Source organism: Pelodiscus sinensis, chromosome 3 (genome assembly GCF_049634645.1).
Source record: "Pelodiscus sinensis isolate JC-2024 chromosome 3, ASM4963464v1, whole genome shotgun sequence".
Taxonomy (NCBI): Eukaryota; Metazoa; Chordata; order Testudines; family Trionychidae; genus Pelodiscus; species Pelodiscus sinensis.
Genome location: NC_134713.1, coordinates 196,950,767 through 196,964,666, shown reverse-complemented (window position 1 = coordinate 196,964,666; position 13,900 = coordinate 196,950,767). Strand labels below are relative to the sequence as shown.

Sequence of the window (13,900 nt, the reverse complement as noted above, 5' to 3'; positions counted from 1 at the left end):
TTGCTGGGGCTTGAAAAATTGTGTGTCCTGGGCAATGTAGTTAGGTCAAGCCAACCCCCACTGTAGAGGCATCTAGGCTGACAGTCCTTCTATATAGACTTAGCCACCGCCACTCAAAGGGGCAGTTTTAATATAGCAACAACAAACGATAAATCAATGTAGTAAGTGCCACTGTATACAGACCTTCAGAGATTTTTCAGGACTATCACATTACTAAATTTTATATTCTTCAAATACTGTAGACAATTCACTCAATCTTTTTGTACTGTTTATTTAAACATATTAAGAACTCTTACTAGAATTATACAAAAATTGAAGTGACCTTCCAGACTAAGACAGCATGGGACAGCAGTTCAAGTTCCAAGAAGTAGCAATTTCTGGCCCATTTTAGCTTACTCTAAACCTGAAAAAGAAAATCTATGCAACCTTCATTGTTGCATGCATCAGGAAAAAAAACATACTAAGACTCGCTCTATAAAGAGAACTGCCACATTATAAGACCATCTTTTTAGCACCGGCCATATTTACCATTACTAACATTCTACATATCTATAATGCGACTAGACAAAATGACAGTGATACATAGAATCCTAGGCCTGAAGAGACCGCAGGAGGTCATCGAGTCCAGCCCCCTGCCCAAAGCAGGATACCTTGCTATATATGGTCTCTGAAACAGCATCATTTATATTTTTACCCCTGAGAATATTAGAATAGAGGTTCTCAAATTGTAGCCCTTGGATCAACTCCATTCAAGTGGTCCACAAAGACATCCCTCTAAGGTGCACACCTGGGTGGTTGCACACAAGAGGGCTGGCCATCAGTGATTCACAGATATGGTTTTGTGTGTGTGCGTGTGTGTGTGTGAGAGAGATAGAGAGAGAGAGAGAGAGAGAGAGAGAAAGAAATAGTGTAATATGAGTAAGTGCCTACTAATATACAAGGCGTAAATTACCGGAAGTAAGGCAAACCTCAGCCTTCAGTTTCAAGAAACATGTTGTACATAAACTGTAAGAATGAAGCAGCATGACACACTGACGTATATTTTAAGAAAGGCAACAAACACTGCTGTAGCTTCTACTCCCTTACAAACTAGTGACCTGACAAACAATTACAGTGTTATATTGAATGTAAAGAGTATATGGATAAACTCTCATTATGATGTCATCATGATCTAAGAGAAAATTCTGTACATTTTTTCAGCTGAAATTGTCAAAAACTGATTTCTCAGCTATTTTCAAATTAAAACCAGAATAATTCCCTCCCCTATATAATAATTTGCATAAATAAACAAACAATATTATGATACAATTCCACAGCTGTATGCCAGCAGAGCTCCAGCAGCATGTAAATTCAATACCTTCATGCTGGAAAAGGAAAAATATAACATTCTTACCTGTGATGCCCTTGTTGCACCAGAAGGATTTAACATGACTTAAGACAGTGCAAGAGACCCAGGGAAAATTATTTGAAATTAATATATTTCCAACACACATGGACTAGAAACTAATTTACAATTCTGCAAAGGCTGGAGAATCGTGTTAAGATGAAATCCAGATATTAATCAGAGACTTTAGGAATGGATCGATGGGATCTGTCATTGATTACTAGCGATACTAGAAGAAATCAATTGAAGTTATTGTGAAACTAGTTTACTGGACAATGCATCACTTATACAAGTACATGTAAAATCCCAACAACCACAGATATTTGTGAAAATGCAGCAATTCCCATCAAGTCACAAAACTTGAGTTTACACACATTATTAAGAGAAATTAGCAAGATTTTTTTAGGGAAGGAATGTCCAGTATTGCACTCCCTGTATCAGTACACTTGCAATATTATATACATTAGAACAGGAACCATTTCAAGTTACTGAAGCCTTAGAATACATGATATAGTAGATACATTTCTCAGAGAATATGCATCCTACTCTTTCATATATTGTATTTTTTTGTGCAGGGAAGTTCTCAGGTGAGTTTTCCCAAATTATCCTACCCAAAGAAAACTTGCAATACCAAAGCATCATCAGTCTACCCCAACCAAAACAGAGATATGGTATTTAAGTCTATAAATCTTGTAAACTGTTTCCACTGACAACACAACAGAAGTAAATTGTTAATGAATAGCATTATGCAGCACTATCTTTTACAGCACCATTCACATGAATACAAGCCAACTCTGCCTCTATTTATTTTATATTAACTACTTATAGCATGCTGGAATTCTCCACAGCTGATTCTTCATACACACACACAGATGCATATACTGTGTAGTGAAACTGTCCCAAAGGTACTTTTCATAGTTGAGTCAGCTTCTTATGAAACTATTAAGCTGCCAAAAAATAAATCAAGAAAAATATACAAGCTACCCACATTGTCCATAAATATACACCAAAATAAGTGATAGTATTTGCATATTCCTGCTGTACTGTCCATTAGATTTTAATTCTCTTCTTTTTTTTAAATGATGTGATAATTTTAATACACCTGTGCTTTGAACTGTAACAATCACTGTGTACAAGTTTATATTTATATATAGTCCATCACAACACAAAACACTCAGGAAAAAATCCTGATTTTATTCACCTGTAACCTAAATTCTTCAAGATGAACTCTGCACATTCCCATTCATGGAATGTGCCAACAGTACAGTCTTGATGCATTGACAATACATCCAAGCTGCATCATCAGTACATCCTCTGAGTGGGAATGTGCAGAAGCCACTCAAGGGAGAAAAAAAAAGTGTAAGGTTGAAAGAGAATTTCACTGAAGTCCAGTTTTCACCCAGAAACCAGAGTTATAACTACTTTACAAAAGCTTATCAACTTTAGAAAACTACAAATTATACACATTTTTCAGGTTTTCCCATTAAGACAGAGGGTCTCATTTTCACTGACCATTACACTGTTCATCCAGGCTTAGCTTTATTTCTAAAATAGAAGCAAAATAATGAGTTCCAAGGAAATAAAATTCCTTTTTCTATTTGAGGGATCCACTTTTACTACATCAAACAATATCATTACAATATTACTCAATACAAAAACCCAGGATGTTAGTTGCTAGCTAGTAAAGATAAAAATATGGACTAACATTCTCTATAAACACAGATCTACAATGGCATAGAATCTAGATTTCATTACACCAGATGATTCATCATTCCATTTCCATAAAAAGTTCTGTGAGTCTACTAACATGCCTCACTGAGAATATACATAGCTCTGATGTAACTAAAATTGAGAAATGCCAATAGGAAACAAAGCATTTTCAAAGAGTAATATATTTTTTCTTACCTTTAAAAGTTCAAAATAGTGAAGACAGTGATAAACGGGGGCAAGAAGCAACCTCGGTAGAACATACTGAACAGCTTCTTTAAAACCTTCTCCTATTGACTGGAAACAAAAATTATTTTAATCTTAAAACAATAGATGTGTTGTTTAATACAATGGTGTATTCTTAAAAATGTTTTAAAAATTATTGTACCTGTAAATAGAATGCTGCTCCAGGCTTTGATAACTGACTAAGGAAGTGATCATGAAAACCTGGTCGCAAAATATCTTGAGCGTATGATTCATACGGATCAAATGCCAGTTCCTAAGGAGGAATACAAAGTAAATTGTAAACTGTTTAGTATCAAAGTCTTATGCTATTGGTAAAATATAAAGTATATAGGAGAAAATGTTATATATGATTTTATTAGTTAACACATTTACAAAGATTTAGGCCCCGATCCTGAGAAGTTGTAAGCACATGCATAAACTTCATGCATTGTTAGTTGACAGTGTGTAAAGTTAAACTTATGCTCAAGTCTAAGCAGAAGCAGGGTCTCATACACTTCCATTTTGATTTCAGATTTTAAAGGCCAAGACTGATGCTTCTAACCCTTAAACGTCCTGTTCATTTCATTTCTGCTAACACCATGTCCCTCCACCTGCATGCACTGGCAATAAGGAGGGATTCTGATATTTGGGGCCATACCTCTCTTATCCCAGGGGATGTTCTTTTAATGGGGAATCCCTACCTCTCCAAAAAAAAAAACCTCAAATCATATCTTGGGATAATGAGTGGATAGTGACACTGGTCCCAGAGCCTTTCTGTGACTCAAACAAGTCTGCAATCTCAGAATCAAGGGCAGGTCAAGCAGGGTAAAACTTGAGAGCCTTGGAAAATCTGCCCTGCGAAGGCTATTTCTTTGAAGAAGGCAGGTGCCAATGTAGCCAGGCAAGACAGATAAACAAAGATGTATTGAACTACTAAAACATATATATTTTTTAATTATTCCAGTGATCTATGACACATAAGGCACATAAAATATATATTACAGAAACAACTTGAACACTACTACTTACCTCTGCTAGGTCTTCAAAGCAACTGCCTACCAATGGGTGGGGGCTACCCTCATCTGTCATTTCTACAGTGTCTTCAATATGGCCCAATAGTTTCACACTAAGTTCATGAATATCTGATATACGGCTAAATATATTTTCCACATCCTGAAGAAAAAAATGGAACCATCAGACAATAAATATCAATGTTGATGAGAGAAATTAAATCCATAAGACAGAATATATAGTACAGAAAGCAAGCTACTTAATTAGTTCTAATAGTTAATAAATACTGATTAATTAATAGTCTGTCTGTTACTTTCCAAAAAGGACTCAACAAACATTTGAACTATCTCACCCATTACCAAGATAGTTTCCCCAATTATCACCTCTAATACCATTAACTCACAAACATCCCAATCTCCCTACCTCTAATATCATCAATTCACAGACACTTACCTTCCTTCCTCCCCCCACCGCATCCCCCTCCTGTTCTGCAATGTGATTTGTCCTTTTCATATTTGTTCATTTTTTTTTAATTGTATCCTTTGGTATATATGGTTGTGACTACTTTCTTCCACTATTTGATCTGAGGAAGTGGGTCTGGCCCACGAAAGCTCATCATCTAATAAACCATCTTGTTAGTCTTTAAAGTGCTACATTGTCCTGCATTTTGCTTCTGTTACTTATAACACTTGTACCTTTGCTTTAGCTGAGAAATTACTGACTCAGATTTGGAAGAAAAATAATGGGATAAGAAACAGAGAATGTAAGTTGCTAAGTTCAGTTGAAGGTAAGTATAGGGCTATTTCTATCAACAAATCAAACTTTTTGGAGTTCCCTATAGGTGTTGCCTTTTGGTTTCTATTTCAAATTTGAGTTAAGAATAGTAATAACTCAAATGTTAATCTGCCCTATGCAGAATACACAGTATTACTCAAAAATCTTAATACTATGCAATTTGTGTTCTAAATCCACTGGTGAAACCCAAAGTCTAGCAGAAAAGAAAGATGAAGTTATGGATGGAGTGACCCAAAGTTGTCAGCTCTGTTACTTTTAAGTAATCTAGTTCTCTTCACCTCAAGATCTACCGCACATACTTAACTTTATTCATTATGGGCACGTCTACGCAGCACAGTTATTTTGGAATAACATTCCAAAATAACGTTATGCGCTGTCTACAAAAGAAGCCCATTACTTTGAAATAAATTCGAATCAATGAGCTTCTTACTCTGACTTCCTGAAAACCTCGTTGTATGAGGATTAAGGAAGTCAGGGGAGTAGCGATGTATTTCGAAATAAGTGCTGTGTAGACAAAGCAATTTTGCATAGCTCAAATTGTGTAGCTTATTTCGAGGTAGGCACTATTGCGTAGACTTACCCTATGAGTAAAAGGCAGAACTGCCACTGACTTTAGTGGTGCCAGAATTTCACCCTACAGCTCAGTATCCATTTACAGCAGAAAGAACAGGTGGAGGAAAGATTTAGCAGAATCAAAAAGACAATTCAACTACACAGAGCTCTAGCATTGAGAGAGAGAGAGAGATCTGGTATAGCTAAGAAAGTGCATGGCACTGACAGAGGAAAACAAATTCCAATTCCCATAGCATGACAGACTGCTGGCCCACATAATACAATGTTGCAAAAATAGATAGCACTTGGCTGTTTCAAAAAACCAGCAAACTCTGCAACACCCCCTCAACTTATACCCAGTCATGCACTTAGCTAATTATGCAATTTTATTTAATTATGCAATGCCAAACAAAGAGGAAGAATATCCTTCTGGTTCCTCAAACATGATTATGACCTGAAGCATACATTTTGATCATTCTTGACAGTCTTAAATCTTTTCATTTATGTAGCATCTTCCATAACTGGTTCTTAAAATATTTTACTAATAAACTCCTACTTACAAAGATCAACACAGATTCTCCTCCTACTTACAAAAATTAACACATATTTTTATTCTTCCCCACATACTTTTTTAGATAGACAGACAGACAGAGGCACAAAGGTTAAGTTATTTGCAGAACATCACATAAAATAGAGGCAGAGTAAGTGACGTAGGTTTCCAATTTCCGAGTCCTTGAATATCTTCACAACATTGTCTGTGTTTATATTTTCAAGGCATTTCAGTGCCTACATAGCAATAGACACTTTGCAAACTAAAGAAAGGCACAATAATGGTAGACTGGGGCATTCAAACAATGTGGGTCTTAATGTGCATTTCAATGTTGTTGTTTTTGCTTTTATAAATGCAGTTTACATTGTAGTTGTACAAGTAGGTTGAAAAAATTGCTACAGGAGAAACTTCCTTCAACTTCCCCAGTGCCAGTACGAGAATTCCAAATGATCTACATTGGCTTTCTAGGATGCCAGAGAAGTGCATGGGGAATATAATGTTGCATGGTATAGGACATTCAGCCCACCTTGATCTACAATTTTATATTCTAGGTTCTAGACTCCTGGGTTGGGAGGTAGAAAAGATGCTTTTGTAGAGTGAGGGGCAGCACCAAAAAAAGAAAACGTGTTATTGTATTTTGTTTGCTCACAAACAGTTCTGGCTAGAGCAACAAATATTTAGAAACAGATGGCTTTCTGACAGTTCTTCCTATACTATAGGGATGCTATACTGGACAAAAGTGAGATCCCAGAAATTTTCACTTACACTAATGCAAATGCAGACTTGATATGCATCATTTGTAACATCTATAATACTTACATGAGCTGAAAACAATTTGGAGTTGGAGGCAAAAGGTTCTCTAAAAACTTTTATAATAAGATTTAATTCCCTTATGTACTGTCGAACCTCTGCCATGAATGACTTGACTAGATCGTAATAGGTTTGTTCCCCTGAGGTGGAGGGTTCCTCATCAGATAAAGTTAGTGCACTTATATCTTCTACGTCCTGATGGAACATATCCATCAAAACCTGTGACAATGAAATTGGAGAAAGTTAGTGTTTTCTTTAAATATACACAAAAAACAAATACAAAAGTTACTGGCAGAGGGGAAATAAGTTGCTGCTATAAAAGATCAAGTTGAATACAATTAATGAGAGGCTTTCTACATTGTCTTGAGATTGGCTGAACAGATTTGGTAAAAAGGAAACTGAATTATGAAAAAGCAATTTAAAAAGAACTATGCATCAATCATTCTAATTCTAACTCAGAGCTACAAGAAAGAACTGACTGGCAGTTTGGTTTGTTCTATGCTTTATATTCAATACAGAACAGCATGTCAGATTGATGCATGAGGCACACACACACACACCTGCAAAGGGGGTCCAGATGAACAAATGCTTGGAGATATGCAATTTGGTTAATCTGTCTGTCCCCCATTTAGAGTGGGGGGCAGGGAGGAAGCAGAAAGAAGAAAATATAGCTGATAACATTTGAGACTGATCACATTTAGATGCTTATGGACAGAAATTAAGGATTACATTACATAAAAGGGCTGTGTACAGCGTGAAGGTACTTGAGGGAATACTGGACTAATGCACAGAGGCTGACATCTTTGACAGAGCACAGGCAGGTACTGAGAACCTCATGCTGTCTCAGAGTTAAATGATAAGGCTGGGAACGCTGTATGGGCCATGTCTGTGTTTGTTGTAGTGAGTAAGGCAGAACCACAAAAATCTCCCTTTAGCAGGTTGTTCCTTCAGGGCAAACACCTGAACATTTGTTTCAGAGCCTTTCAGAAACCCAGAAGGTTTCTGCTATTTTTGCATGGGGTTGTCGCAATTCTCCAGAAGTGTAACTGTAGTGTAGTAGGCATCCTTGTATTCAAACTCTGCTCAGTCCGGTTTCTAGGCCAATGCATTGTATAGTCCCACCAGTGGCTGAAGGAGGCAGAAGATTCGAAGAAAGAATCAATGGTATCAGCATCACTACCACAATCACTTGTCAGGTACCCAAGCTTCTGCTGAACATCCATTCTTGTGTCTACATTAACAGGGCTCAAGCTCATCTATGGGCCGGAGTGTATCAGCAATGCGGTTCGGGCGGGAAGGAGGATGTCCACCCGCCCTCCCAAGTCCTGCCCTTTCCTGCCACAATCCCACTCTCTCCCTCTCCATTGCGCCCCAGTCTCCCGAGGACCGGGCCTGGGGAATTATCAGGGAGGGAGGAGCCTAGCATGCAGCAGCAGCAATGGTCAGGAACCTCCACACATCTCACAGTGAGAGCAGCGGAGAAGTGGCGCATGCGCAGGATGTGCACTCACTGTGCTATGTTCCACTTCCCCACAGCTCCCACCATTGCAGGGTGTGCAGGAGGGCCCGACCACTGCTGCTGTCCTGCACCAGGCCCCTAAGAATTCCTGAGACCCTGTTTCTTTAAGGATGGGGTACAATCAGGGGGAGAGGGTAAGGTGGTGGTGGGAAGGAGCGGGCTTTGGGGGACAGGGATGGGAACGTCAGATTGTGAATATACTCTGGCCTGCAGATTGTAAGTTTGAGACCTCTGATCTACAAGCAACTGTGATGAAGACAGATGCCCTATACTACCAAGCCCTGGTCTACATTACAGAATAAAGTCAATGAAAGACCACTTACGTCAACTTAATTATGTCACTGTACAAAATTACAGCCTTAGTCCTGCTAATGTAAGTGCCCTACTATGCTGACATAACTCCCCCTCCATGAGAGATGCAGGGCTTATGTTGGTGTAGTGAGAGGAAGGCAGCATCTGTGTAGACACAGCAGGTTACTTACATTAGCTGTTGGATGTCATTCTTTTCAATTTCAGGGATTCATGCTGGAGCCATGAAACTGACAAGAAAGCACTCTTAGATTGGGTTGTCCCTTCGAGTACTGGGAGCAGGGAGAGGGCCTCCCTGCCCCTTCCAGAGTCCTGGCTCCCCACTGCACTGCTGTCCCAGATCCTTCCTCCCCACCAGGGGCCCAGGGCAGGGTGTGCTCCTGGGAGGGAGCTGAGCAGAGCTGAGAGACCGTGCTCTCAACAGAACTGCTTCTTGTGCGAACATGCACCATTGACAGAAGGAAGGTAGCGCAGACATGAAACACTGCAGTAATTACTGTGATAGCTGTAAATCAACCTAATATATGTCAACTAAAATTTGTAGGGTAGAAATGCTCTACATGCCTTAATGGTTACTAAGGTCTCACAAGGTACTTCACTTTCCTTTTAAGGCTACGGAAGAAATGAATAAGGGAAGGAGGCACTTCTAAAAATACTGTTATTTTGAGATTAAGACCTAACAGTCAACATGGAGATTTTTAGACACCCTTCAAGATCTGATTAAAAATGTAATACAGGCTGAACCTCTCTAGTCAGGCATTCTTGGAACCTGACCAGTGCTGAACCAGAGAGGTCAATATTGTCTACCAGCATTACCAACACTTCCACGGCTTGCTGGGCTCTTAGAAGACACTGGGGATAAATTAGAGCTAAATAACAGCCAGGTCTGGTGGCTGTAAACAAACTGTGACCCCAGGAAACTTGGCCACACCCATAATAAATGGACATCCAGCTAACTAAAATCATGCTGGACCACGGATGTTGCCACACCAGCGAGGTCCAACCTGTACTGCAACGTTTTTCTTCCATTCATTTGATAAGTATGAATTATGCCACCTACCTTATCAGCACACATTGCCACTTTAATGTCTTGTTTAGTAATTTCATAATGTCTTATATTTCGTACATAGTTCCCAACCAGCTTTAAGATATCTGCAGAAATATATTCTAATACTGCTACTATGTAAACAGATACTTGGTGGTCAATTTTATAACCTAGAACTTCCTAAAAGAAAAAAAAGTGCATCATTAAATGTGTTATATAATCAGCTGAATAACTAATTTATGTATTTTAGACTAACCCTATGAAATACGATGTTTAGTGCAATACACTGTAGTCATTAAACAGTCAGTATCTGTCCACCATAGTATCTTTAGTACAGGCAATACTAAAATACTTCTCTTTAGATGTACAATACAAACAACAGCGGTATCACAGATAGCACTGTGTGGTTCATACTGACTCTGAAATATCGACAACTCTACCGGTTGTACTTGGCATAATCTAAAAACACTGAATTTTCTTCATTACACAGCTAGAATGAAAGCACTGCAAATTTTTGGCACATGAGAATTCTGGTATTTCTTTTTCCCCAAAACTGTTACTAACCTTTCAAGATGTGTTGCACATGTCCAGTCCACTCCACTCCTGATGTGCATGCACTCCACGCACAAGAAAAAATGTCTGGTACTATTTGAGGATGCTTGATCACCCTCTGCTGGCATCAGTAAAGGGGCCCAGCTGACCCTGAGCTTCTAAGTTCCTTCTTTCCAGAAACTCCAGTGTGGAGAGGTAGGACATGTGCAACACACCTCAAAGAACAAGAGTTACAAAAGGTTTTTTTCTTTGAGTGACTGCCCATGTGCATTCCATTCTTGGTGAGTGACAAGCAGTTAAATGGGTGGTGGGATGGGAGTTTATGCAGAGACAGACTGCAGTACATCTCGTCCAAATTGGGCATCGCCTCTAAACTATTGGGTGATGGTGCATTGGGGGAAGAAAGTGTGCACCGATGACTAGGCTGCTGCTTTACAAATGTCCAGGTGAGGGATCTGTGCTAGGAATGCCACTGAGGATGCTTGAGATCTTGTGGAGCCCACTCAGTGGTGAAACACCTGTCAGATCATAACAAGCACAGACACCAACAGCTATTTAAGATGAAATTCCCTGTGAAGAGACTGGAAGATCTTTCATTCTGTCCACTATTGTCACCAACAGTTGGGTGGGGTTAGTCCTATGTATGGACAGTAGAGAAGAAGTGGTGTTCTACAAGGTTTGTAGCAGTAGCTCATCCATATTTGCATGTGATTTAAATAAAATACAAGTAAGTAAACTGACTGATTGATATGAATACCTCAAAGAGAGAAAACTGGGATGGAGTATAAATTAGGCCCCACAGATTCCAAAAAGGCAACTGGATGTGTCCCTAGTGACTTCCTTGGGAACCACTCTATGGTATTCCTCTGACCAGATCATGGAAAGGGTGGAAATGTCTAAAGAAGAGTTAATAAGAGTGGCTCCAAAGACAGGAAATGTAGGACCAACCCTCTGATTCAGAAGAAAGTGACGACTCTCCTACTGACCACAGAGATGCCATGCCAGACGGTGCCAGAGGTTCACAGAGAAATGAGCTCTGCAGGTTTTCCTTTTCATGGTACCAAAAAGTGAAATGTCAAGAGTACATGAAGCTGGCATAGTACTGAGCACAGTAGCAATCCTGCTAATTCTCCTCTGTTTGCTGGCACCATCAGGGTCCAGAGGTCCCTGGCAGCTGTAAATGATTCTGGCATGATTGGTACCAAGACACTAGCAGTAAGGTACATACCACAGGTGTGGAAGGAGCTCCTCCTGGCTCTGGACTCGATGGGGTCAGTGGTGCTATCTTTTGTTTTACCAATACAGAGGAATGCTTAGACTAAGACACCATTCTTATGCCATACCTATGCAGATTTCCGTGCCAGGGATCTCTCTTTTTAGCAATCTGCTTCTTAGTCTGCAGGTAAACAGTGTCAGGATGCAGGTACAGTAGAAGGGACACTCCTTACTGATGCTGTGGGTGTTGGTGATGAGATTGACCAACCTGGCTCAGCTGGAGCTCTTAAGGTTGTATTCATAGTAAAAACTTGAGCCTTGCTTTCATAATGTCCCTGTAAATTTGTCAATGCTTCCCAATAAGAGCTTCCCCAAGGCTCTTAAAGCAACTTGAGTATGGTTGCTCACAGGAAGCATCTTATTCCAGGAAACACAGGGCTTGAAGCCTGGTGACCAAGGCATCTCTTAGAGTCAGAAATCAACTGAAACTTCAGCCAGGGTAAAATCCTAACTAACCAAGCAATCACTAAACTGTAGTAACACTAAACTATTCACAATACAATTCAGTACTCTGTGTTCTCTTATGAGTACTTGCAGAATCAGGAAGAGCTGTTCCAGTGACTGTCACAGAAAGTAATGAGGAACAGAGGGAGCTCAGGTTTGGATAGGCCCTTTATGCTGGTGCCAAAAGTTTGAGCCACTAAGACGGGCATCATTGAGGGGAAAAGTTCCAGTGGAATTTACATGTAGAATCACTCAAAGAAGAAGTTAAAAGAACTTCTGGGATATAAAATCACAATTCTGAACGTATTTAACAGGCATGCAATTAACTGAAATAGAAACATTACAATGATAATGATACATTACATACTTTATAAGATTTGCTTTAGTCCTTTTGAGTTCTATTTCAGGCAATATACAGACAATGAATGAAAATGTCAATCTTAAAACTACTGTATATAGTTCTGTACAAGACATATTTGCCTAACTGCAAGTATCAAGGTAATCAGTTATTATTTGAATACTTACTTTTAATAAAGGATGAATTTTTTCTACCGGGAGAGATAATGGGTTTCTTCGTTTCCTCTTTTCAATAGCAGACTGGGCATCAGCTATTGCCCACTTATCAATAGGATGGGGAAAACTTTTTTGAACACGATCCTTAGGAGACAGAAAACATGCACTAAGGCAGTGGTTCCCAAACTTTTCAGCATCACGCCCCCTTTTTGATTTTTGAGAAACCCTCAGGCCTCCCCCCAAAACTGCAGCAAAACTTGATGTGGGGAAAAAAAAAAAAAAGAGAGAACTGACTAAGGATGAAAAACAAAAATAGCAGCAGAACTTGGGGGGGGAGAGACGGGGGCGGGAGCATGGGTAACCTTGTGCCTCCCCTGGAATTTCTTCACGCCCTCCCCCTCCCCCAGGGAGGGCACGCTCCGTAGTTTGGGAAACCATGCACTAAGGGCTCAGTGCATAATCTGAATGCATTAAGCAATAGTATACTGGTTTAGATAGATATTCCACTGTTACAATTAAAAGCAATTCCTTAAAAGGAATAATTTATTTTGATGCAACCATGTTTTAATGTACATACAGAATTCTGAGTTCTAGCTCAAGTTCTGAGGGGAAGCCCTCTAAGGGTTACACATCAACTATTCAAAGACTACTGTATCTGCTTTATAAATGTCATGTGGTATCTTTCTGCCTAGTAAGCCAACTCCTGGATAAAATTGTTCATGGTTAACTCTGTGACTGGCCCTGAGAGAACGGGGTGCTGAACTTAAGTCAGACCTGTTGAGGCAGTCCCAGTAAAATTCAGCACTCTACAGCATAAGGCCCCAATCTAAAGGGAGAGAGTCACAGGACTCAATCTAGAGAAAGCTGATAGAGAGAGGTCAGACTCAAATGGGATGCTCTCCAGGAGGTCACAACAGAGTCTGAGCTGTAGACATCTCCAGAACTGTGATAATATGTATTATGTATGGTTCGCTACATACACATTGTATTCATATATATTATACAACTCATATAATTATACTGGTGCTGACTGACATTAGATATTAAAATATTGGACATGTTAAGGCAGTGGTCTCCCAACTTTTTAACCACAAGATCACTTTCAATTTAAGTGCAATGTAAACTCTACCTCAAACCCAAGTACCCTTGCCCCACTTGCTTCCCGCTCCTTCTTTAAGGTCCTGCTCCCTCTCCACCCCTTCTCCAAAG

General features: G+C 39.5%; 1 protein-coding gene across 2 annotated transcripts in view; it reads right to left on the bottom strand.

The window, feature by feature from the left end:
• SOS1 (SOS Ras/Rac guanine nucleotide exchange factor 1) overlaps window positions 1-13,900 on the bottom strand; it is a 97,216-nt gene that overhangs the window by 56,887 nt on the left and 26,429 nt on the right. For both annotated transcript variants that reach the window (XR_012903070.1, XM_075925815.1), the window contains exons 3-8: window positions 12,704-12,835; window positions 9,923-10,087; window positions 7,044-7,253; window positions 4,346-4,489; window positions 3,480-3,590; window positions 3,290-3,388 (exon numbers count right to left, since the gene is read on the bottom strand). Coding sequence is in view for 1 of the 2 variants with exons in the window: in XM_075925815.1 (XP_075781930.1) it covers window positions 3,290-3,388; window positions 3,480-3,590; window positions 4,346-4,489; window positions 7,044-7,253; window positions 9,923-10,087; window positions 12,704-12,835 (861 nt within the window). In the remaining variant the exon portion in view is untranslated. The remainder of the gene's footprint in view (window positions 1-3,289; window positions 3,389-3,479; window positions 3,591-4,345; window positions 4,490-7,043; window positions 7,254-9,922; window positions 10,088-12,703; window positions 12,836-13,900) is intronic.